The following is a 24,005-nucleotide window of genomic DNA, read 5'->3' as shown; positions in this document are numbered from 1 at the left end:
TTAAATTATATAAAGGTATAGAAATTTTGTCATCATGCACTTTCCAAACTTTTATGAATTTTCTTCTGCAGAACACACAAAACCAAATCATTTTGGAGATAACTGACTTGCATTGTGCAGACAACCAAAAAAAAAGAAAAAAAAAAGAACTTATAATATAAACGTTTATGCTCTACAAAAGAAAGTCATACCTGTTTGTAACAACTTGTGGGTGAATAAATGATGACAGCATTTTCTCAGACAGTTCTTTATTGTTTGGAAAAAGAGGTAAACTCAAGCTATTCTTTGAGTTGTTGTTGCTGTTAAAATATCACATTCATTCTTTCTATATACCATAAAAGGCGATTTATTTTTTCCCAAAAAAAACTGTAAACACCAGTGTTATTTTAGTAGTGTTTAAATAATATTAAATGTATATATATATTTTTAAATATAATTTTGAATTAGCTTTTCCATTTTAATTTTAATTTAAATGTGGCATTTTTATGTGCTTTTTAAAATGATTTAAGTCTGTGTCATTTTTAAATAGTTTTCATTTATTTTAATTTCTGTTTTTAATTTTACTTCAGTGTTAGCACACATTTTTTTCACCTATTTCAGTTAAAACATTTCAAATTATATTTTCAAATTATGTAATTTTTAATCTAAAATTTAATTTAATTATGTATTTTTATTTCATTTAACAATTAAAATTTTAGCATTGATTTGAACAACAAGACAGCAACAGTAACTAAACCAATGGCTTGACCAAAGAGATAAGACATTATTGTTGTTGTTGTTGTTTTTAATTTAATTTGATGCTTCTAAATTATTTTTAAGCTTTTTTGTTTTGTTTTGTTTTTTGTTTTTTACAACATTACAAAGCTCAGCCTATGTCTCCTTTCATATATCTTCATGTCCCAGTAGATTTCTGTTTCATGCCTCTTGTGCTCATGTAGCTCGTTAACATTTTTTTATGGAGCATTAAAGCAAACTTGAGAGAGGCTTTTCCATCTGTAATGCAGTAAATGATCTTTCCCATTCCAAGCTAAGGCATGTCCAGCTGCTACTGCTCTGGAGGAGTGGAGAACTTGTAATGATCACCCATGCACCACGTTCTACTGGGAAGCTTCACCATGGGGACCATGCATTGAGGACTCCTCCATAAATCTAAATGGCAGTGGCTACTGGAACGGAACGGCCACCAATGCAGTCGGTGTGCAGATTCGTAAAGTGGTCTGCATGAAAATGGGCGTCGGGCCAGTTATTCCCAAAAGGTGACTTATTTTTATGTATGACATTTATAATCTTTGAATTTGTGTATTTCCACACACCACATTGAAAGTGTTTGCAGGGGCATTTTGGTGAGGTTAGCTTATTAAAGCACATAGATTTTCCACCACGGCTCAAAGCAGATGGAACTGTGTATTTTACTAGTCTTTATTGATCACTGCTTTTAATTTGAAACAACATGAACCACTTACTGTAGCTGTCAGATACTGGCTTTGTTCAAATAGGCAGCAAAAGAAGATAGTTGTCTTGTGCTTTTAAATCAGATTTAAATCAGATTTTGGAAATGCATTTTATTCAGTACAGTAAAATCATATCGAACATCGTTTAGTTTTTTCATAATTTGGGATGCAGTGTGACTAACATCATATATGCAGTTGCAGATATAGGCACTATTGCACTTTATTTCACTTGCATGCATGTAGCACTCACTATGTTCATCTAATTATCAAATAAGAGAATGGATTTGGACACGGTGTATGAATGAATGAATAAAATGTGGTAGTGCCTTTAATGCTTATGCTGTTTTTGGTCAATATAACAGCTTAACAAGCAACTTTTCAAATACATTCAGTTTCCTCAACAAATATGTGCTGGCATAAAAGTTTCACAGTGTTCCTGAATCCGGCCTATTTCCTTTATGGGCTCAACCATTTTTATAGCTTTATCTTTAAAACCTTTTCAGCATTTTGTCTCCCAGATATATATATATATTCAAATACAGGCAAAATAATATCACAAACACAAATTTAGTCAATGTACTTCTCACATGGAAAAATTACCCTTTGCTAGCTTCTGTGAATATACATTTTGCAAAACTAGGAATCAGTGTTTCATGTAATCTTACTACACAATCACGCAATCCTAAAACCCCACTTTGATAGTTTTCCATTCAAACAACTTCGCTCGAGCTGCAGAAGCTGAAATTCTAAAATATCTGTGCGGCTTGCTGCAGCTTGTGGTACTTTTACACAGCATGAATGAAATATACATTAAAAACTGAAAGCAGTTCTCAAGAGTTTTGCATTTCCCTGACCTCTTCTCAGGAGAAGATTGCTGGTTTACTTGTGCTGAAACCATATCTTTTACATTGAGTCTGTCAATATCCTCAGTCTTATGATGCGAGTGACTCTGAATGTAGACTCGACTGATTTTTCCGTATGAGAGGAGTGGAGGTTTGTGTTGCCCCAGGTCTTCTTTGATAAATGTTTCCTGTGGGAGTTTTGTAATGGCGCTTTGGGTAAGATAAAATTTTCTATTGCATTGCATTGAGAAGATATTGTGTTGCGCGTCAGGAAAAAGGACTCATAAATAATGCAGCCGTTATCCATTTCTTTTTTATATTAATGACAGCAACATAAAAGTGAGTTTATGGGCTGGTGTATTTCATTGGCCTGGTAATAGGTTTTGGCTTGACCTCAATTCTGAGAAATAAGAAAAAAAAAAAGAAAATAGCATTTTCCCATAATAAGATAGCAGCATAGTTAAGATTTACTTTAGGCAGCGCACATATTATATCTACAGTACATAGATTTTGGAAGAGAGCAGGTGTATCGTTTTTATTTTATTTTAATATTTAATTTTAAACATGCATCCAAGAACGGTTAAAATCTGGACATTTTAAACTTAAATGTTCTCTAATAACAAATATTAATTTCTGAAAAACAAGACAAATATACTAATTAATAACTATTTTTACTTTATTTGTTTATTTATTTACTCATTCTTTCATTCATTCATTTATTTTGCTACGGTATAAACCCTATTTTGAGTTCACAGTGGGTGAGTGAAAGGCATGTCGTTGTGTTAAGGAGAAAGAGGTGTTACAAATGAAAAGCCTTCTTTACAGTCAGGAGAGAACGAATCACACTCTGGTTTATAGTGATCTGACACACATACACACACCTGCTCTCACTCTCAGACGTACTGAGATATATCAGAGATGGATGTGCTGTATATGGCATGTATGTGTTTGAAGTTTATGTGTTTGTGTCACACATATCATATCCCCTGTGCCCTGCCGTGTGTGCTGGAGGCAAGAACAGTTATATAGCGCGTGTTCTGTCATCATGTGGAAGCAGCTGATGTTTGTGAAGTGTGTTCAGATCTCCACTTTATTTAAAACAGCAGGGCTGAGCTATTTAAACACCCTGATATATGAAATGACCCAGCAGGGAGATGTTTGTTTATCTTACTGCTGCTAGACCACTTCTTTATTAATACTCCTGGTATGCTGCTTGCATGAAGAAGAAAACAAACCAGGTTCTATAGGTGCAATGTGACACATTTGTTTGACAGCTATTTATCTGTCAAATGAAATGTGAAAGCGCTACATGATCTCAGCCAATCAGAAGATATTTAATGTTTAAATTACAGTTATATTGAACAGGATTCTTTTTATTTATTTATTTGTGTTTATTTTGGACAAATGAAATGTGGGGTGATGCAAGTTTAAGTTAGATTTTTCCGATGCTATTCCCCCCCTCATTCCACATCATTTCCTGTCTTCTCTCCACACTCTCTCTGCTGCCACATTATTTCCTTTTAATAAATGGAATCACTTTAATCCACGGCCTTGTGTGAATTATTGATTTTCTAAAACTATGGCAACAGCAAGATGATAAAACAGTGTTCAGTTTTTTATATAGATATTTTATGTATTATTAATAATTGTAATTTGCCTACAGATAGGATAATGAACTATTTGAATCAGAATAGTTTATTGTTGTTGTTTTTGTTTTGTTTTGTTTTTACAACTGATAGGGCAATGATCCATATCAATCAGAAAAGCTTTAATATTAGTATATTAACATCACTATTATTAAACAGAAATGTGTCATTTCTGCGTCACCCGCCTCACCAAATTGCAAAAATGTTTTTTGGCATTGATCTCACCAAACTTATGCCATTGGTTGAGTTGCTGTGTTGGGATGAAACAAAGAAAAAAGGTGTTAAATCAGCTTTAATTATGATTTTAACTAGTGTGTTTTATCATATTGCTTTTGTCATGTGACTTGATGTTTTCTTTTACAATGGTTACAAACATGCCTCATCCAATTATACTACATTTTATGCTAAAAAAAAGGAGAGGAAAAGACAGGGTCAACCTGTTGTCATTGCTGATGTCTCCTCTGCTCTGTCTTTCTTTCTGCTGATTTCTTGCATTTGTCCTCCACCCACTCTTGTGTTCCTTTCCTAAAGCTCTATAGCATCATTGTCTTTGGGTGATTGCCCTCTGTAATGACATTCTGCTCCACAGAGCACAAAAGTGAGAGAGAAGCCGATGATTCATGCCTCTGTTCTTTCTTGTCCCCTGCTTTGATGTGTCCTGTTTGCTGGAGTTCAAAGCCTGTAGTTGGTAGAGCCCTGCTACCTCTCGTTAGAGCTGCTGCATGCTGGGAACTGAACCAAGCCTGGAAATTAAATGTCCAGAATCCAGCTCGTAGGGGTAGACGTTCTCCAAGGGATAACATCCTCTCCAACAAAAGCATGCACATACTCACACTCACAAGAGCACACATGAGACAAACTTCTCAGCAGGATGTACGGTCTAATGCATATGAAAGGGATCATGAACAGACATCCAATCATTATTGCACAATAATGGCTCTTGTTTCACACTGAAGGGGGTTGTTTTGTGAAAATTACCATCTGGCTGTACATAATCTCTTATATATTCACCAGAGAGAGTTGTATTATCCCTCCCACGACTTAACTGTTTACCAAATAAATCAATGTGCATGAAATATTGATTTAAGTTACATTTCTTCGAAGAAACTGATACCGCAGAGTGCTAGAGGTTTGTTACAGGTATATACAGTATACAGGGCAGTCAGTTGTGGCATAATGGCTATATAGTCGGACTTGTAACCCGAAGGTTACAGGTTCGAGTCTCAGGTCCGGCAGGAATTGTCAGTGGGGGGAGTGAATAACCAGCGGTCTCTCCACCTTCAATACCACGACAAAGGTGAAACCCTTGAGCAAGGCACTGAACCCCTGACTGCTCTCTCTGGGTGTGTGTTCACAGTGTGCATGTTCACTTGTGTGTGTATGTGTGTGTGCACTTGAATGGGTTAAATGCAGAGCACAAATTCCAAGCATTGGTCACCATATTTGGCCACATTCCACTTCACTTTACTTATTTGACAAAATAAGTACATCCCATGGAAAGTACATGTTAGGGGAGTACATTTGTTTTACAAAGTAGACAATTAAAATTTTGTAGATAATTTTTGTTTGACAAATATATCAACTTTTTCAGTTATGTCACCCATTAATATTGTCAAGATAAAGTTGCAGTCTACCGTTCAAAAGTCTGCAGTCAGGAGAAAAGCGTAAAATAAAAAATTGGGGGGAAAGTTAAGACATTAATTATGTCACAAAACATTTCTATTTCTAGTAAATACTGTTGTTTTGAACTTTATATTGAAAGAATCTTGAATCACATTTCCATAAAAAATATTAAGCAGCCTGTAAGAAATGTTTCATGGGCAGCAAATCAGCATATTAGAATGATTTCTGAAGGATCATCATGTGGCACTGAAGACTGGAGAAATTATGCTGAAAATTCAGCTTTGCATTACAGGAATAAATTGCATTTAATTTACATAAAATGCATATAATAGAATATTTTAATACATTTCATTTATTTTAAATTGGGGGCATTTTTTTTCTATTTAAAAAAAAAATATACTAACCCCAAACTTTTGAATGGTACTGAACCACATATGTTGGGGGAAAATTTATTGGGTTCAATATTTTTTCACAGCATTGTATGTTCAAAATTGGTTGACATAAACACAGTCATTACACAAAAATGTGACCTTAGAGCACTAATCGACCATTCAGAATCAAGTATCGTAGAGAGCCAAATAATAAACACACTTTCCATTAGATAAGAGAGTACAGTCTAGAGAGCTCTGTGTGGGTGTTCTCTCTCATCTCTCTCTCTTAAGAAATATAAAGGCTCACATTACCTCTTGCTCTCTGTCAGTCATAACAAACTCACTTTTACCTATACTCACTCAGCTTCCTAGTAACCCTTGTCCAGGTGTGTTTGATTAGGGTTAAAGAAAAACTTTTGCAGGGTTGCGGCTCTCCAGGACCGATGATCGCCACCCCTGCTCTAGGCGGATCCAGGGTTTTTCAGTTCTACTATATAAATATGAATTATTATATGCAGTAAAATAAAACAACATGTACAACACTGTATGATTTCATACAGTCTCTTCAGACCTTAAAACTGTACATGAATTATGATTTTCTAGACCTTCTTCTGACCTCCTCCTGTGAACTCCTTTTCACAAATTGAACATAGAAATAAAAACAGTATAAATAACTAAACATAAACACCACAGTTCTTTCTTAGTTGTATTAAGAGCAAACAATAAGTGCAGCCATGATCAAATAGGCTATACTCTCTCAATATTCAATGTGGGGACACAATTTTCAAGCATGATACAGAGCTATAGACAACTACAACCTATTATAGCCTACTAATACCAGCCTAGATATGTCATGTAGCCTAATTAGCGCGCATCAGGGAGTCGCTCGGGTATTAAGATCACTTCCGGTTTCGATTTAACGATTGCATGAACTCTCATCAGTACTGGGCATGCATTCTACAGTACAAGACATTCATTCTTACAGACGCTCTGCAACAAATTCTTATGGACCAATGAGGGTCTTTTTTTGTTCACACTGAAGTAAATTTAAAATAATAAAGAAATAAAAAATAAACGTCTGGCCAATCCGATACCCCTACACACGTGGGGCCTCTAGGCTACAGCCTAGGCACGCCTGTGCATAAATCTAAATCTTATATCAACTTCCCCTACAATGTGGTCGTGATCTTCTGTTACTCAGATAGTGTCATTGTAACTGTGTTGTATCTGTACATGATAACGTCTGGGTTTGTGGGGTACAGTAAATCAGACAACATCAGCACAGATGATATCTGTGCCCATGCTAGAAGGTCAAGGACAGAGTGACTGCGGTGTGAATCAAGACTTATCATTGATCGTGAACATTTTTTCCTTCTCTCTGTTCTCCATATGTGTGTGTCATAGGTGTCCAGAATCTGTCCGACCTGAGACCATTCAGCCCTGTTTACTGCCCTGTAAGAAAGACTGCATTGTAACTCTTTTCAGTGAATGGACAGCCTGCCCTACCACATGCCTGCCAGGTATCGATACAATATCTCCACACAACCTTTAGCTGTGACATTTCAGTGGTACTTCACTTACAAGGATAGCTCACTTGAAAATAATAAGTGTTTATTTACTCACCCTCATACAACAATACACTCTTACCATACAACAATAATGGTCTACAAATCGGGGTGTGTTTTTTTTTTTTAAGGGATAGTCAACAATTTTTTTACATTTAATTCTGCCATCATGTGCTTAGTTGTTCCAAGCCTGTATCAGAAGACATTCATAGAGCAACTTGAGGGTGAGTAAATGATGACAAAAAATTCCTTTAATACATTAAAAACAGTAATAACCGAAATAATGCTACAATGTAAAATTACAGTGACACTATATGTTTGTATATATTTTAAAATGTAATTCATTTCTGTGAATTACAGAACTCATTACTCCAGTCTTTAGTGTCACTTGATCCTTCAGAAATGAATCTAATATGCTGTTCAAGAAACATTTCTTATTATTATCAATCTTGAAAGCAGTTGTACTGAATAATATCTTTGCAGAAACTTTGGTGAATAGAAAATTGAAAAGAGTTTAAGCACTTAATGGAAATAGCAATATTTTGTTCGATTATAAGTGTCTTCACTTTCACGAATGCCAAAAAAAGTGTTACTTAATCTAAAAAAAAAAAATCTTATTGACCTTAAACTTTTGAAGAGTAATGTACAGTATATCTAGCTCCGTAAAGGACCAAAAAAGCAACTCACATGTATTGTAGAGGTGGTCCATAAGTGCACAATGTCCCCTGTCTTCTAAAGCCATGTGATAACTTTTTGAAAAGACTGAAAAATAAGTTATTAATAGCTGAACATTTTGGTGACCTAAGCTCTTGAAAGGACATTATAAACTGTAGGGCTGAAAGGCCTGTGTTAACTTTCTTCAAAGTACTTCTTTTGTGATCCACATAAAAAAATAAAAAATAAAAATAAAAAAACCATTTGGCATGGTTGTTTGCACAAAATAGCCACTCAGAAGAGTTACAACTATGCCTGCAGAATGAACTGACTTTCTTAAAAAAAAAAATTAAAAAATAAATTTTTTAAATTTAAATTTACTGGAAATGCCTTTCTATAAACATGATTATAATAGGGCTATAAAAGGATTTCAACATTACACTGAAAACCACATATCCTATTATTTTGACTTCTACCAACTCTCTCTAATCTAATTTCCTAGGAGATAAAGCATAAAATATAGAGTTTGTTATTCTAAAGCAGAATTCCCCACCTCCATTAAGGACAGTGTTTTGTAAAATAAACAGGGATTTACACTTTCACACACTCGAGACTGCTAGGATGAGATGTCTCACACCTCTGCTGTAAACATGGTGAAAGCCAGACCACTCATTCTCAGAGTGGCTTTTCATACAGATTACTTCAGCTAAAGAAATGAGGAGTAAACAGGCATTTATTATGATTGTATCAAATGGTAACATTTGAAGAAATGTTTTAAATAACTGATATCCCCTGTGTAAATAGTGTGCTCTACTTCTGTTAATGAGAGCGCCTTCTTAATTGTGCTATTATCAGTCTTTTAGTAATTATCAATGTGCAATGAGCCTTACAACGTCAGTTAAATGAAGTCGTTACATCAGCTTAGGATCCATACAGGGAGCAGGAAGTGAACTCCACTAGAGAATCATATCATTACCTCTTATCTAAAGAGCTGTTTGAATTGTTCCTGCTGTGATAGTATCAGTATCAGAATGCTAATAAAGTGTAAGATGGGTGAAAGTAATGTTTTCTTTGTGTGTGTACTGTGCAGTGAACAGCAGCGTGCCCTCACAGTCACGATACAGGATCATCATCCAGCGGGCGGCCAATGGGGGTCAAGAGTGTCCAGATACTTTATATGAGGAGAGAGAATGTGAGGCTCTCCTGGTTTGTCCTATTTACAGGTGAATAAACTGTTTTTATTAAAAAAGTTTTAAAGTTTCAGTCGCGTGTGTTAATGTTTGAAAATGAAAAGGTGGCGCTATAAAACTAGTGCAGACTGCAGAGAAGTGGAAAAAGAAAAAAGAAAGTGAGCAAGATAAGGGTAAATGATGGCATCTTCTTGAGGTCAAAGGAAGCCAACAGTATTTACATGTTTTCAAACAGCCATTCAGATTTTTGTTATTCACTTTGGTGTTTATCAAATAACACTAAATATTTAAATATGCCATATCTTGATTCAAAATTCTGTTTACACTTATGCCTAAATTTTCATAAATTATTTCTGAAAGCAATGGTTAAACTTTTAAATAGTTTTAAAAATTGTAAATAATTGTTAAAAATTCTTAATTAGCAAATATATCTTCATATGTTTTTAATGAAAGATAAGTGATGAGTTTATTATTTTTTTTTACAAAAGGGGCATTAAAGTTAACAAAATCTGAAAAAATTAATAAATACTTAAACTATTTTATTTTAGCTATAGTTGACAAGGCAGTATTTCCGATTTAATGTAGTTCATCATGATGTTTTAAAAAAACTAACACTAGAACTGAAATAAAATGTAATAACTGTAAGGGACTCTTTTAGTATCTGTTTAGGGCACCTTAAATGCAAGGGACGGCCATATTGCCTGACTACTGAGAATATGACAAGTAGCTTTTAAGTTGCTAAAACCGTCAGAGTGGCGCTGACAGCAAGTATCTCTGTGCGTGTATGCTTCCATGTGTTTATGTGCGTGTCTGTACTCTATGTGTGTGCATTTGGAAGGAGAAATAGAATGCATAATAAAATGTAATTCTGAGACACAAACATGGAAATAATTTGGCATTTTTATCATGTTGCTTACTATATGTATTTGCTTGGTCAGTGTCATTGTGGGTTTTGGTTCTTTTGCTATTGTAAGTTGTAAGGACTTTTGAAATAACGGAATTTGGTTGGCGAAGTGATACGGACATCTACTTTAGCGGTGCATTTCCTGATGATAATTGCACACCTCAGAACGTTCATAAACCAATCAGATTCAAGCATTCAACAGCCCTGTAGTATAAATTGCAATCATTTTAAACACCATTTTTTTCAGTATATTTTTTATGCATATGCAGCTTTTAATGATCTAATATTAAATACCCTCAAATTCATTTAGAACCTGAACAGAATGTTTGCCCTTTTAAACATGTATTTGCAGTGAATTGGGAATGTATTAGTTCATATTAACCATTGACCGCTCTGATCTCTAGACATCGGCATTAGTATCTGCCATTGAAATCCCTTGTAATTAAAAGTATTGACAAGAAACTGTTTAGTATGCTGAAACAAAGTCATTCATTTAATGCAGCACTTCATTACCACTGGTTTATAGGATTTATTCAACAGTGACACATATTTTTTTTTTCTCATTTGCAAGGCTAGACCTGGGTCACATGGAGTGAATGTAATTTTCCTGTGCAAGCCCCTGAATAAAAAGACACTTAATTCCATGTGTCATTAAAGAGTGTGACAGCATCAGACTGGATAACAATGGTTTAAGCATTGTAACCATAAGACTATTGAAATGCAGTGTGATTATCCTGAAAGGTCTGCTTACATGTGTAGATCTTTGTATTATTATTATTATTATTTAATTTTTATAGTATATATACAGTAGTTTATTTATAAGTGCCTGTCTTAGACTATAAAAATGTATTTCATGATAGCAATGCAGAAAATTATTTTGTAACATCAACCCATCACTATAAATCTTCATCTCTTTTTTCAGATGGAAGACACACAGATGGCATCCATGTACTCTGGTCCCGGACTCTGTCCAGCAGGGAATGACGGGAGCCAGTGAATCGTGTGGTAAAGGATTAGAGATGAGAGGTAAAAGAAGTTTGCTTAATGTGAAATTCAGTGGATTCTTATGGTACACTAAATAATCACCTCTTTGTTACTCTCCGTCTGAGATATGTGCATCACTGTGGACATATATGGCTGTGTTCATTGCTTTGAGCTCTGGTTTGTTCATTGGCTCTGTACAGTGTGTGAAGTGTGAATGACATGCTTTGAAAACAAAAAAGCATGTGAAATAGGAATAGCACGATTACTGATTTCTGCTAGTTCATTTCTTATTTAAAAAATACTAAAGTTACTAGACTACTCATGGTTCATGCTACTGTAAATTAAAAGACATGAATCAATTCTTATCAATAAACGCTTATTATTTCAAAGCCTAATGCAAAAATTACATATGTAAATTGTCAAAACGTTATAATTATGACTGTAACAAACAAATCTCCATATTCATCGGGAAGAAGGAGGCGGGAACCGGCGCACAATCAAAAACTCATTTTAATATCCAAAATAAATACAAAACAGCGCGTCAGCCCCTCACGGCGACTGACGCGCACAAATAAAAGCCAAAACATAAAATAATATCCCAGGCCTGGTCCTCTCTCGTCCTTCACGGTCGTCACTCCAGTTTTATATCCTTCCATCTCCTACGTGGGACTCGATACTAGCGGTGGGGCTCAGGTGTAGCTCATCTCCAATCACTACACCTGGCCTCACTCCTCGTTCCCACGCCTCTCGGCCCCGCCCCACTCGCCACATACCCCCATCGCCCCTCGCAGGCCGGGGGGTACCCTCGAGACTGCGCTCTACTCCCCCCCCCCCCCCCTTCCCTCCGGGGGGGACCGCTCACGGGGACCTGCAGGAACCTGGGGGTAGGACAGACGAGGCGAGAGAAAAGGAGATGGAAGGAGGAGCGACAAGGAGGAGAGAGGGGAGAGAGGAAAAAAAAATAAAAAAATCCGGTTCCCAGACGCACTGCTGCTCGGCCCTCCACCAGCTGGGTGATCTCCTCCGCGGTGCCTGGCGGTGGCACTGGACGGCCCTCGGCGGACGGCGCGACACTCCTCCGCCGCCCGATGGACGGCGACGGCTCCTCCGATTTTGGGCAGCGGCAGGAGTCCCCCGTTCCCTGCCCCTCCGGATTCCGTCACGGAGGCGGCAGGCTCCGGCCCCCTGGCGAACGGCGCCGACTCCTCCGCTCCCTCACGGACGGCAGCCGCCCCTCCTTGTCGTGGGCGGTCGGCAGCGAGCTCGCCCGTCCCCGGCAACTCGCTCCAGCCCACCGCCTCGAGCGTCCCTGGCGGCACATACCTCGCCAGCTCGAGGGCACCGCGGATTCACCACAGCGGCGAGGGATCTTCAGCAGCGCGTCCCTCCTTCTCCCGGGCTTCGGCACCACTGTAACAAACAAATCTCCATATTCATCGGGAAGAAGGAGGCGGGAACCGGCGCACAATCAAAAACTCATTTTAATATCCAAAATAAATACAAAACAGCGCGTCAGCCCCTCACGGCGACTGACGCGCACAAATAAAAACCAAAACATAAAGTAATGTCCCAGGCCTGGTCCTCTCTCGTCCTTCACGGTCGTCACTCCAGTTTTATATCCTTCCATCTCCTACGTGGGACTCGATACTAGCGGTGGGGCTCAGGTGTAGCTCATCTCCAATCACTACACCTGGCCTCACTCCTCGTTCCCACGCCTCTCGGCCCCGCCCCACTCGCCACAATGACATTACATTTAAAATTTCATTTAACAGCCAGTAATTGTATCTGTATTTGTATCTGTAACAATCACAAAATATATATGTATCTAAGTTGATTATTAACCTATTCTTTAGAGTTTACTGGTTTGGTTCTGAGAGACTGAGACGTGCAACGTCTGTTTGATTGGTGAGCGCGCTGTGCTCAGGCTATTCCATTCATTCATATCATATCGTAGCCTATGGTTCAAATCATTGCATTGTAAATATGTACAAATAATAGAACGGGTATGATGTATTATTATAGGTAATATTCATCTTAAAAAGTTCTGATTTCACAGAGAGGCAACAGCAATGCAGTGTTTGATTTGCACTCTTTTCATTCATAAAATTCACATTCATTCACAGACTTAAGAGATCCATGTATAATATTGCTCTGATCCCCTGGTTCAACTGTTATCTAACAAACACCAGACTGTGCCAGCCTCAGCCAAATATTCAGGCAGAATTATTCCTTGTCTGTTATTTATTTTTGAAGCCATTATCCGTGCCATTCCAAATAAGGTATTCTGCTTCGGGTACACCTCTAATTATTGCATTACATATTTTAATTTTACATGCAACATAGATAAAGTCATAGAAAGTAACAGCTAGACGCAATATGGTAATCCTAAAATTCACATCATACTTGCAAACTCTGTGCATGCATTATGGTTAAAGAGCCAGTAAGATGAAAATTCTAAGCTTCCTATCACTGTTTATAAGTCCTGTACATTAGGTTTAAATCCATACAAGGTTAAAAAAAACATTATAATTTTGTCAAAATACCATTTTAAAATTACCTAAATTCTCAGAGATCCCCAAACGGTTCGCGATAAGCCGTTCAAAAGATTCAGTTTCCTTAAACCCCACCTTTAGGTAGCATACTGTGTTCTGATTGGTCAACTAACATATTTTTGATTGGTTGTTCCGCACACACCTCCACGGTAAACTATGCGTTAGCATCTGTTTGGGGTGAATTATGTCTTATTCCTCTCACCGCGAAGCAAACAGTAAAATGAAAAACTTGAACAGCCTCGCTGCTTTTTCTTCTGTGTGGGTGAATTCAAGCCGCGCGCTTCAGTTTGAATCTGAAAGACGGGGGTGTGGTCACATTAGATATAATGAAGGGAGACATGAAAAACAGACATTGCGTTGTTTTCATATGGATTACTTTATCACAGAATATCTTTTTTCGGCAGCACTTGTTTAGTTTTAAAGTAGACATGTCAAGCTTTCTATAGATATCTCTCTCATGTCTCTTCGTTGAGTATTCACGGAGTTACAATTCATTTTAATGACGTGTTTGTACATGACGATCAGCACAAACAAAGGCTGCAGACAGCACACATACTGATAAGACGCTCGGGAGAAAACAAACACATAACTTCATAATCATACTTTGCGTTGTGATTCAGAGATACTCGTTGGTCTAAATAAAGTTGGTAATGAACCCTCTTTTATGGCCAAACGCTTTGAAAATCCCGCCTTGTACTCACAGAGATTAGAAAAGCAGTCATCAGTGAAATGCTGTGAACACAACAAAAGGGATTTGTTGTACTGCTCTGGTATTGTGGTGAAAATGAATTTTAGCCATTGGTTCTTCTGATTTTCATTCTTTGGCAGTGAAAATAAAACAAACGGTCTCCTCGACATGATGCCCTCACACCAACCAGAGCGTCTGTGTGTGTGGGGGGGACGGGGTGGGGCAGCTCAGAGTTCAGTTTCTCTCAAGACTGTAGGCGGAGTTTATTATGCAAAGTGTTCCTAGTGACGTACATATAGATGGGCAAAAGATTTGAAATCTATAACGACTCGTTTCAACGATTCAGAGTCGACTCCTTATTTTAGAAGCCAATAACTTTATAAATCGTGTACTTTTTGGTTTAATTATTTTGCACATTGTTTACACTGATGGACAGCTACATCATACACTGTAATACAGCTAATTTTTGATTTCCCATCTGTGTGGCTCTTTAATCCATGCTCGAGTAGTCGACTGTTTCCAACAGCGCCAACTAGTGGTTGAAGTAGTCAATCACTCAACTACTCGACTAGTCTATGCAAGCTCTAGTGTGAAGTCACATTACCATACTTCTTGATTTACAGGGCTGTCTGTAATCTTCACTGAAGTTGTAAATAAAAGAAAGATTATCTGAATATGTTTTACAAAAAAAATATATATTTCAGTCTTTCTACTTTTTTAAAGTTTCATGTTTAATTGTTTTTTTTTCTCCTTTTTTGTGAAAACATATTCTGACATTTTTGTGCAAATGTTTTTGATGAACTATGTTTTTTTTATGTTTAAAACTACTCAAGTAATACTTGTAGTACTTTGAAATATAATGACTTTTTGATTTATATGAAAATATCTGTATTGCTGTGTCAATAATCATGTTAACCATTATATTTACATTTAAATTAATGCATTTAGCAGACTCTTTTATCCAAAGCGACTTACAGTGCATTCAGGCTAACATATTTTTACCTAACACCTTTTTTACTATTATACTTAATTATGTATATTTGATAATGGTGTATTAGTTATTAAAAAAAGTGTATATAAAAGAGAGAATTCTGAATTGGAAGCCTATCAAAATTATTTCGTAAATAGAATTTTCGAACATCTTCAATAATATTCAAACCTTTTCACAGAAACCTTGAATTTATTGAGATCAAATTAAACTAAATGAGTGTATCCAGAAGTTCTTACGTTTAGACACAATGTAGTGTGACATTTAACTGACCTTCCGCTGTTTATCAGAATATTATATTATTGGTAAAGTGGAAGAAAGCTGAAATTTTTGTGCCGAGTCAAAGGTCAGTATTATTCCAGATATTGAGTGCATTCATTAAAATTAATGAAACCATTTATTTGAAATAATAAGTCTGTGTAAATGTTATCTTACAATGGAAGATTCAAACAGCCAGCAGTAAGTAGCTGCTGTATGAGTGCCCCAGTAGCAAGGTTAGAATACGGGTTATGTGAAGAATGACTGCGGCGAGCACTTGCCTTTGTGCAGATTGAATTTTGTGGTTTATTTAAACCAGCACTTGACATACTGCTGACCTCCCCTTGGATCTCACTGCATGAGGGCATGAATTATAATAAACAATAAATCTCAGCTAATTTACAAATGTTCACCGATTCGTTCCTGCTTTTTATTCCACAAGCTCTTGTTTTAGCTTAGTGATTAAAAATTACGCAGGTTGTTTATATACCCGGATGATTTATTGTTGTATTTTAGGCAGGCATCCCCGGGTGGTGTAATTTGATTATGCTTGGTGTACTCAGGTGGAGTGGTGGCTTGAGACAGCATGCAGAGGCTCACAGCCATACAGATGCAAATAAGCCAGCAGCAGAGTCCTGCTGTGTTTGAGAACACTTGCTCTATCAGCATCCTCCAAAATAAATAACAGAGCTAGAAGGCAATGTAGTAAATTACACTAAATGAACTAGAAAGACAGACATCTCTGCAAAACTAATGCGAACCTCACACATATTGTGCTTTCACAGGCAGTTTTACAGCGACAGAGTTACCAGAAGTCATTCGTTTTCAGTGAGAGTTGGAGATGTGAGGTGATATGAGTGACTGCATCTGTTGGTGATCATGTAAGCACCAGTGCTGCTCTCTCATTGGTAGTCTGGTCTGATCTCATTACGCTTGGCGAATAATGTTAACAAGGAATGTTTATATATATATATATATATATATATATATATATATATATATATATATATATATATATATATATATATATATATATATATATATATATATATATAGTTACAGTTTACTATTATTTTTGGAGCCATTAACCCCATCCATACCCTAAACCCAACCACCATATAAGAAATAAGCACATTTGCACTAATCCAGGCTGATTTATTTGATCAAAATGCAGTAAAAAAAAAACACAAAAAAAAAAACATTGTGAAATATATTTACAATTGAAAATAATTGTTTCAGATTTTAAGATGTTAAAAAATATATGATGTATTCCTGTAATTGCAAAGCTGAATTCTCAAAAGCCATTACAGTCTTCATTGTCACATGACCTTTTAGAAATTATGATTATTTAAAATAGTCTCTTGCATTCTATTTACTTTTGTTTACTCTTATTTTTATTAATTTTATTAATTTTATGCATCCTTTTTGAATAAAAGTAATAATTTATATATATATATATATATATATATATATATATATATATATATATATATATATATATATATATATATATATATTTGACCCCAAACCTTTAAATGGTAGTGATTGAATGCAGCATTAGAAATCACAGAATATTATCAGTAATAATGTCAAATTAATCAAATATGTTACATTTGATGGCACTGAACATATTTAATAAATATTTCATTTAATTAATAAATACGTTAAACCAACTTAATAATTGCATGAAGTCAATATTCTATAAAAGAGGATGCATGTAATGCATTTCCACGTAAGGTGATTTATATAACTGAAGTTTTAGATGCTGATCTTGATCCATACTTTACATCTAAATCCCTGTGTTCACTAGTGAAATGGTGCTGGAGGGTGGAACTATGTCATTGCTTGTTTGTATAAAGTTAAACTCTACTCACCTCTGTCCCACCGCCAGTGGTCACTGTCATTCACATCGCTTCAAATCACCAACTCTCATTGAAAATGTTGTTACTGAATTTCAGTGTAGGCAGGAAAGCTCACGTTGACAGCGCATAACACTTTAGAGGTCACCAAGTCACTGTAGAGTTAGTTGCTAGTATGTGTTCTTGCACAATGAACCTCCTACTAGCAACCAACTGTTCAACGAACACTCCTGTCATAGTCTATAAATCCATCTGCACATGCAGAAATCTGTATTATCCGATGGGTTGTATTTACCATTATTTCATGTCAATGATGGAGTATTTTTGGATTTGCTCTGCTAAATTTTAGCTGACAGAAATTTTTGCTGCCAGTGTTCAACGCTTTGTCATTTTACTCTTGTTTTAAAAAGCTGCTTGAACTTTTTTTTTCCAGTTGGGGATCTTATTTTGCACATTTTGGATTGATCAACTCTTTGGTGTCCACTAAATCGTGTCAGAGTAATTTAAGAAGGCACATATATTGATTATACCACACATCCTAATCTTTGTCTCATATTATGGATTAAAATGTCTCAGTTAATCAGTTCCCATTATTATGGTGTGGCTATGGGAGAGTCTTTCACAGTGCTTGTTGGTGTCTTGAAGAGCTTCAGTAGTCATTTAATTGGGCTTAGATTCCCACATATCAAGACCTTAATTTGAGCAGCACATGAAAGGGTTACTCTAATGAGAAGAGCTATCTTCAGGGGGTACCGTTAATGAGTACTGAGGAGCTTAATTGGCAAGTCTGAAAATCTTTTTAAGGGCCAAAAAAGTTCTCTTCTGTGTCCTTTTGAGTAGTCAGTAAACACTGTCACCTTTTCTAAGTGGCTGCATTATTAAGCTGAACCCTGTCATGAGCTGAGATAAGAATAAAATGTTAACAATAGGTGGAGGAGATACATTGAAAGAGAGTGGGATAGGGATGGAGGAGAGAGGGGAAATAATTGTGCTAAAAATGGGCAGCCTGTGCGCTCCAATCAGAACGTCACAACTGTCAACCTTTCTGTCTCTGGGGCACAGCGGGAACCGGGAATGGATGTGAAGAAGAAAAGGAAGCTAGTAGACACAGAGTAGTAGGGAGAAACTGATGTCTATCCTGGCAGGCATGTGAAATTCTAAAGATTAGGGGAAAAAAGAATCTCATGTGAAAACTCAAATTTAACATTTGAATCTGAAGGGCAAAATGCTCCGAATCGATATTCAGTCTAGTGCACAATGTCATTTTAGAAGATAATGTGCTACACAGATCTGTTGATTCTAAATGGCCGGGGAAAAAAAACAGATAAAATGTCTTTGCAATCATAATCTGAATATGTCATTTTTATGACTGTAGAAACACAAAGGCAAACCGATGTTTTATTAAAACAACATCCCACGCCTATATACTATCTCCACCCACGTTACTCTGAAGTGGCGAGAGCAAACAGTTTGGTCAGAGAGCAACATTTGAAATTCAAATAGGAATCAATAAGATGTGTTAAAAGCATGTTTACATGTATGCCTCTTCAAAGACATCAGAGGGTCACTCTCTGAGATAACAGCATCACATTGCCCTAGGGAAGGTGGTGTCCATGTGGATGTTAGTCAAATGTGATTTCATGCACAGGGGCTTTGTTCTGTATTCTAAACTCTATATTGATCCTTCTCTTCTGAGTTCAGAGAATGTCTGGTACAAATTTGCAAGGGTTAGAATTTTATCTGAATCAATACATTATAAATTATCAATGTGGCACATGCAGTGGAGAGTGAACACCTACTAAACACTGGCAAAAAAAAAAAAAAAAAAAAAAAACTCTATAAAGTTTTACTTAGAAGAGATAAACTTTTTAATGAGCTCAAGAGCATGAGAAATCTTAACAACATACCATTGTGAGAGGTTAGAAATGTAAATGTGGCAGTTTATTGACACCGTTCACCTTCACTTGTTTCTTTGTCTGCTTCTGTCCACCACATTCCTTTCATCCTTTCTGGAAGGAGTGCTGGTATCCTCAGTTTACATATTTAAGGTATAAAGCATTTTTATAATTGAAAATCCAGGAAAAAGTGTTTTAACAGTATGGTTAAATGTATCTGTGTTCATCATTCTGTATGGATGATGTGTGTAGTTAATTTGAAATAAAACTACTAGACACCTTGTCAGTAGTCACTAGATCGCTGGTAAGGAATAAAAATACAGACAGCGTCTGAGGATCTCTTTGTATGTTTTTTTTTTTTTTTTTTTTTTTTTTTAATGAAGTTAATAATTTTATTAAGCAGGGATGCATTATATTAATCAAAAGTGACAGTAAAAAATTTTTTTTTGATGTTACAGAATTTTTTTTATTTTTTTTTTACATATACGTATTGCTATCGCCACAATGAAATCAACTTCTGTTTTTTTTCTATGTTACATTATGTGTAATGTCTTGGTCACTGGAGCAAGTAATGTTATTTTAGTTGTTCTTCATTGATATTCTGTGTAAACAATGTGAGCTCAACCAATAATAAGACCTGCTACAGTATTTAGTCTGAAAAGTTTCCTTCAAGTGCCAGCGTTACAGCTATGTGTTAACTGTACTCCCATGAAAAGCCTTTGCTGAATGGAAGCGAACCATGCTGTGGGGGACTCTGTCAAAACATGTCATCATGTGAGGCAGAGTGGCAAATTTAAGCCAGTGTGCGAAAAGTCCTCAGCACAATCTCTGCTCTCTGCAAGGAAAGCATCACATTGTGGGCGGAATGGATGCAGTGTGCTGAAAAGGTAAAAGGAGGATTCACATTTGCCGAGCATATAATTTATTGTTCCTCAGTGGCGGTGATGCAGTGAAGGACTATTTTCAAATCAGAGCAGACGAAGAAAGAGTTAAGGTGATAAGTTAGTTTTTTTGTGTCCATACCATGTGCAGTTCAGCTGTGTATACCTTTCAACATTAATGCCAAAGGAATTGTCATGTCACATATTTTCTGTTCAAAAAAATAGGCTGATTGGTGTTGACTGAAGTTTTTTAAGTAAACATTAATAACTGCAAATGTGCTGTTGTATTAAAGATGTGTTTGATTGTGTGTCCTCTCAGGAGTGAGCTGTGTGGATGAGTATGATGAGATGGCAGCCGTGTCAGAGTGTCTCCGGTGGGCCGGGCCGATACCGTCACGCTTCAGGAGCTGCTGGGTACCATGCAGGGATGACTGCACCTTCAGTTCCTGGTCTAAATTCTCTGAATGCTCTGGCTGTGGAAGTCGCCGTACCCGCAAACGCACACTAACAGGTGAGATCCATTGAGAAAACTCAAAGGTGATTCACAAAGTATTCACACGGTTGTGAATATGTAACGTGTATTATGATAGCTCCACATGTCTAATAACAAGCTGTGTAACTCCTAGTTGAGTCAAAAGCCCGCAACTTCAGCTTTATCTAGACTGAGTTCTCTTTTGCAGCTTATTTTGCTTGAACGGTCAAATACAAAAAAAAAAAAATGTGTCCGTCCTGGTGAGAATTCATATAAAGACAATCAGATATATCCTAAGTATGTGTAAACTGTTGAGGGAAAAATGGATATAATTTATCAATATATTGGATCTGTGCATTGGATCTTAAAGTGACAGCAGCGTAATACTCCTGCTGCAAAATAACTGAATTGTAATATCTATTTCTCTACCATGAAATGAAATTACTTGTGTCATGAAAAGATTTTGGTCATACTATCCACCCCTATTTATGGAGAACTAAACAAATAAATATTTTACAGATAGTTGTCATAAAGTACATCTTCTGTAGAGACATTTTCCAGTGACACTTTTTTTTAATCCATATTTCTTTATTTCCTCTATATTTTTTACACACTTGTTTCATTTATATTTTATGAATGTAATAAAACAAGTGAAAATGTATGTCGAAAATGATGTATAAAAAAGAAATACATGAATACATGAATAAGGAAGTAATAATATAAATGTAGAAATTAATAGTATAAATCAAAATTATAGTATTCTAATTTCAGTCAATACGTTTCTAGTGAACTGGTTGTGTAGTGCTAAAGATTTGATTCTGTTTATTTATTTATTTTTTCATAAATATACAGAAATATAGAATTTCATAGATGTACTAAAGAAGAAACAAGTTATTTAAATAATCATGTAGGTACTACGTATGTGTATGTGTATACGTGTATGTGTCGATGTGCTCTGGGATGTTTTATCAAATAGTTATCACTTCCCTCAGGAAATATATTAACAACAAGGTTAATTATATTCATTCCTTACAGTCAGCAGGGTGTGTCAGATAAACTTTCAAAGGCTTTCTTTGCCTCACACTTTCAGGAAATCCCACATCCAAGGCGTTCACGTGCTAAAATGTCAGATTTCAATCTAGAGATTCAAGAGCATCAAAAAATAAGACAGAAATTGCAAGCTAAGTGTGTGCTTCTAGCTTAATTTAATGCACGATCCAGTCTTGTTGGTTTCTGGAGGTGTCATCAATAATGAACTGTCGCTGTGGAAAGTGTGTGTGTGTTCGTTTTATATACATATGCACATACTCCCATGAATGTAGTGAAAGCTGATAGCAGATTGTCAGTGAGGCTGTAGTGTACTGACAGAGATTTCACACTGTTAGAGCTGTTTTCTATCACTGACTGCCTCTGTACACCAAAAACAGATGGAGGCTTGCAAACGCTTCCTATGAAGCTTCTGGACACCCATGAGAGTGTGCATTTCTCTTTGCCTTTACCTCTACTGTGTCCATCTCTCTCGCTCTCTCTCTCTTTCTCTCTGTATACTGTATATGAGGCCTGCTGTGAGACAAACAGATACAGACACTTAGATTGATAGAATGATTATTTGGGAGTCAAATAATTATTCACTCAACAGATTTATTTAAACTAGACTGATTCATTAAGGAATAAAATAATTATTTTGAGTGAGTCCGAATTATTTGTTCAAACGATTCATTCATGAACATGATTTATTCTATGCAGATTTATTCAGGTTCAGCTCTGTTGTGTGTTGCTCAGGGACCCTCAAGCAGTAGTGGATGAAGTACACATATCAAGTACTTGAGTAAAAGTGCAGATGCCCCAATGATATATTACTCCAGGAAAAGTATAAATCAGTGTTAATTTTGACAGCAAATTTTGATTTAGTTTTAGTCAAAGTTTTAGAATAGTGTTAGGTTTTTTATTTGTTGATGAAAATGTCAATATATTTTTAATGTAATAATTGTTGTCATTCAAAACATTTTTGTCTCATTGTTGTCAATGATAAAAATTATGTTGATGAAACGTTATGACGAAAATTATTTGTAAACAAAATTAACAATGGTATTAAGTACTCTAAAATTACAAATGTATTAGATTTTTAATGTACAACTATTAAAAGTAAAAAGTACTGATAGATCAATGAGTAGTGAGCCATTTTAACTTAGATACTTTAAACTGTGTGTGAAGTGTGAAAAGTCTGATATTATGCTTTGGAATGGAGTGAAGTAAAAGTTTCTCAAAATGAAAATACTCAGACAAAGTACAGATACGTCAAAAAATGTACTTCAGTACAGTAATGAAGTAAAACTACTGTGTTATTGTCAGAGACTGCAGTAGAACTGTTTTCAGTGGCAATAGTGTGTCTAAAATGCAATTCTGCTCATTAATTAAAGGATGAAATCACTACTGGCAACTTGGCTATGTAGTAAATTTAAATGTATGCATTTAGCAGACGCTTTTATACAAAGCAAGTTACACTGCATTCAGGATAACAATTTTCTCCTAACAAGTGTTCCTGAAATTCAAACCCCCAAGCTTGCGCTTGCTAACGCAATGCTCCACCACTTGAGCTACGGGAACTAGTAGAAACGCTTTTTTTTTTTAATTTTTTTTTTTATCAGTGCTATTTAGAGAAAATAGAAAAGGGCTGTGGCCTTCCATTTGCCAAAAATTTCAACATGCATAATATTCTTTTCGTTTCGGATCCAACTGTCAACAGGCGGGAATACAAAAATCCAGAACTTCAATTTTAACAAAACCCCCAGAGCTGTCAAAAGTCTGCCCGATAATGCAAAATCACACATATTTGCATCATCCCGCAAGCATTTGCTGAAAAATATACAGGGATATCTGAGGACAGATAACATGGAGAAAGAGTATACATTGTTTGTATACATGTACTGATGTATTAGCAATACAAAGTTGGCAGATAATTGGCATATGTTATGTTATTTATTGTACAAATTTTAAATACTTGAATCTGTATCCTTAGATATATATGAAAAATAAATCAATGTTGCATAAATGATGCATGTAAATCCCAAACAAGTACTCCAGATTTTCTTGGTTGACCCTCTGTGCAGCTAATTTGAAACACAAGAGCAAAGCTGTCTAATCATATATTCTCTGAAACAGTCTAATTTAGATCTTGACTC

General features: G+C 36.0%; 1 protein-coding gene across 2 annotated transcripts in view; it reads left to right on the top strand.

Annotated features, from left to right (window-relative positions):
• The window catches only part of LOC113076735 (thrombospondin type-1 domain-containing protein 7B-like), a 181,116-nt gene that overhangs the window by 116,977 nt on the left and 40,134 nt on the right, over positions 1–24,005 (top strand). For both annotated transcript variants that reach the window (XM_026249425.1, XM_026249426.1), the window contains exons 10-14: positions 1,028–1,256; positions 7,338–7,453; positions 9,243–9,375; positions 11,169–11,272; positions 20,671–20,862. In XM_026249425.1, the coding sequence (XP_026105210.1) occupies positions 1,028–1,256; positions 7,338–7,453; positions 9,243–9,375; positions 11,169–11,272; positions 20,671–20,862 (774 nt within the window). The remainder of the gene's footprint in view (positions 1–1,027; positions 1,257–7,337; positions 7,454–9,242; positions 9,376–11,168; positions 11,273–20,670; positions 20,863–24,005) is intronic.

Source organism: Carassius auratus, unplaced genomic scaffold, assembly GCF_003368295.1.
Source record: "Carassius auratus strain Wakin unplaced genomic scaffold, ASM336829v1 scaf_tig00021055, whole genome shotgun sequence".
Classification (NCBI taxonomy): Eukaryota; Metazoa; Chordata; class Actinopteri; order Cypriniformes; family Cyprinidae; genus Carassius; species Carassius auratus.
This window is presented reverse-complemented; position numbering and strand designations above follow the sequence as displayed.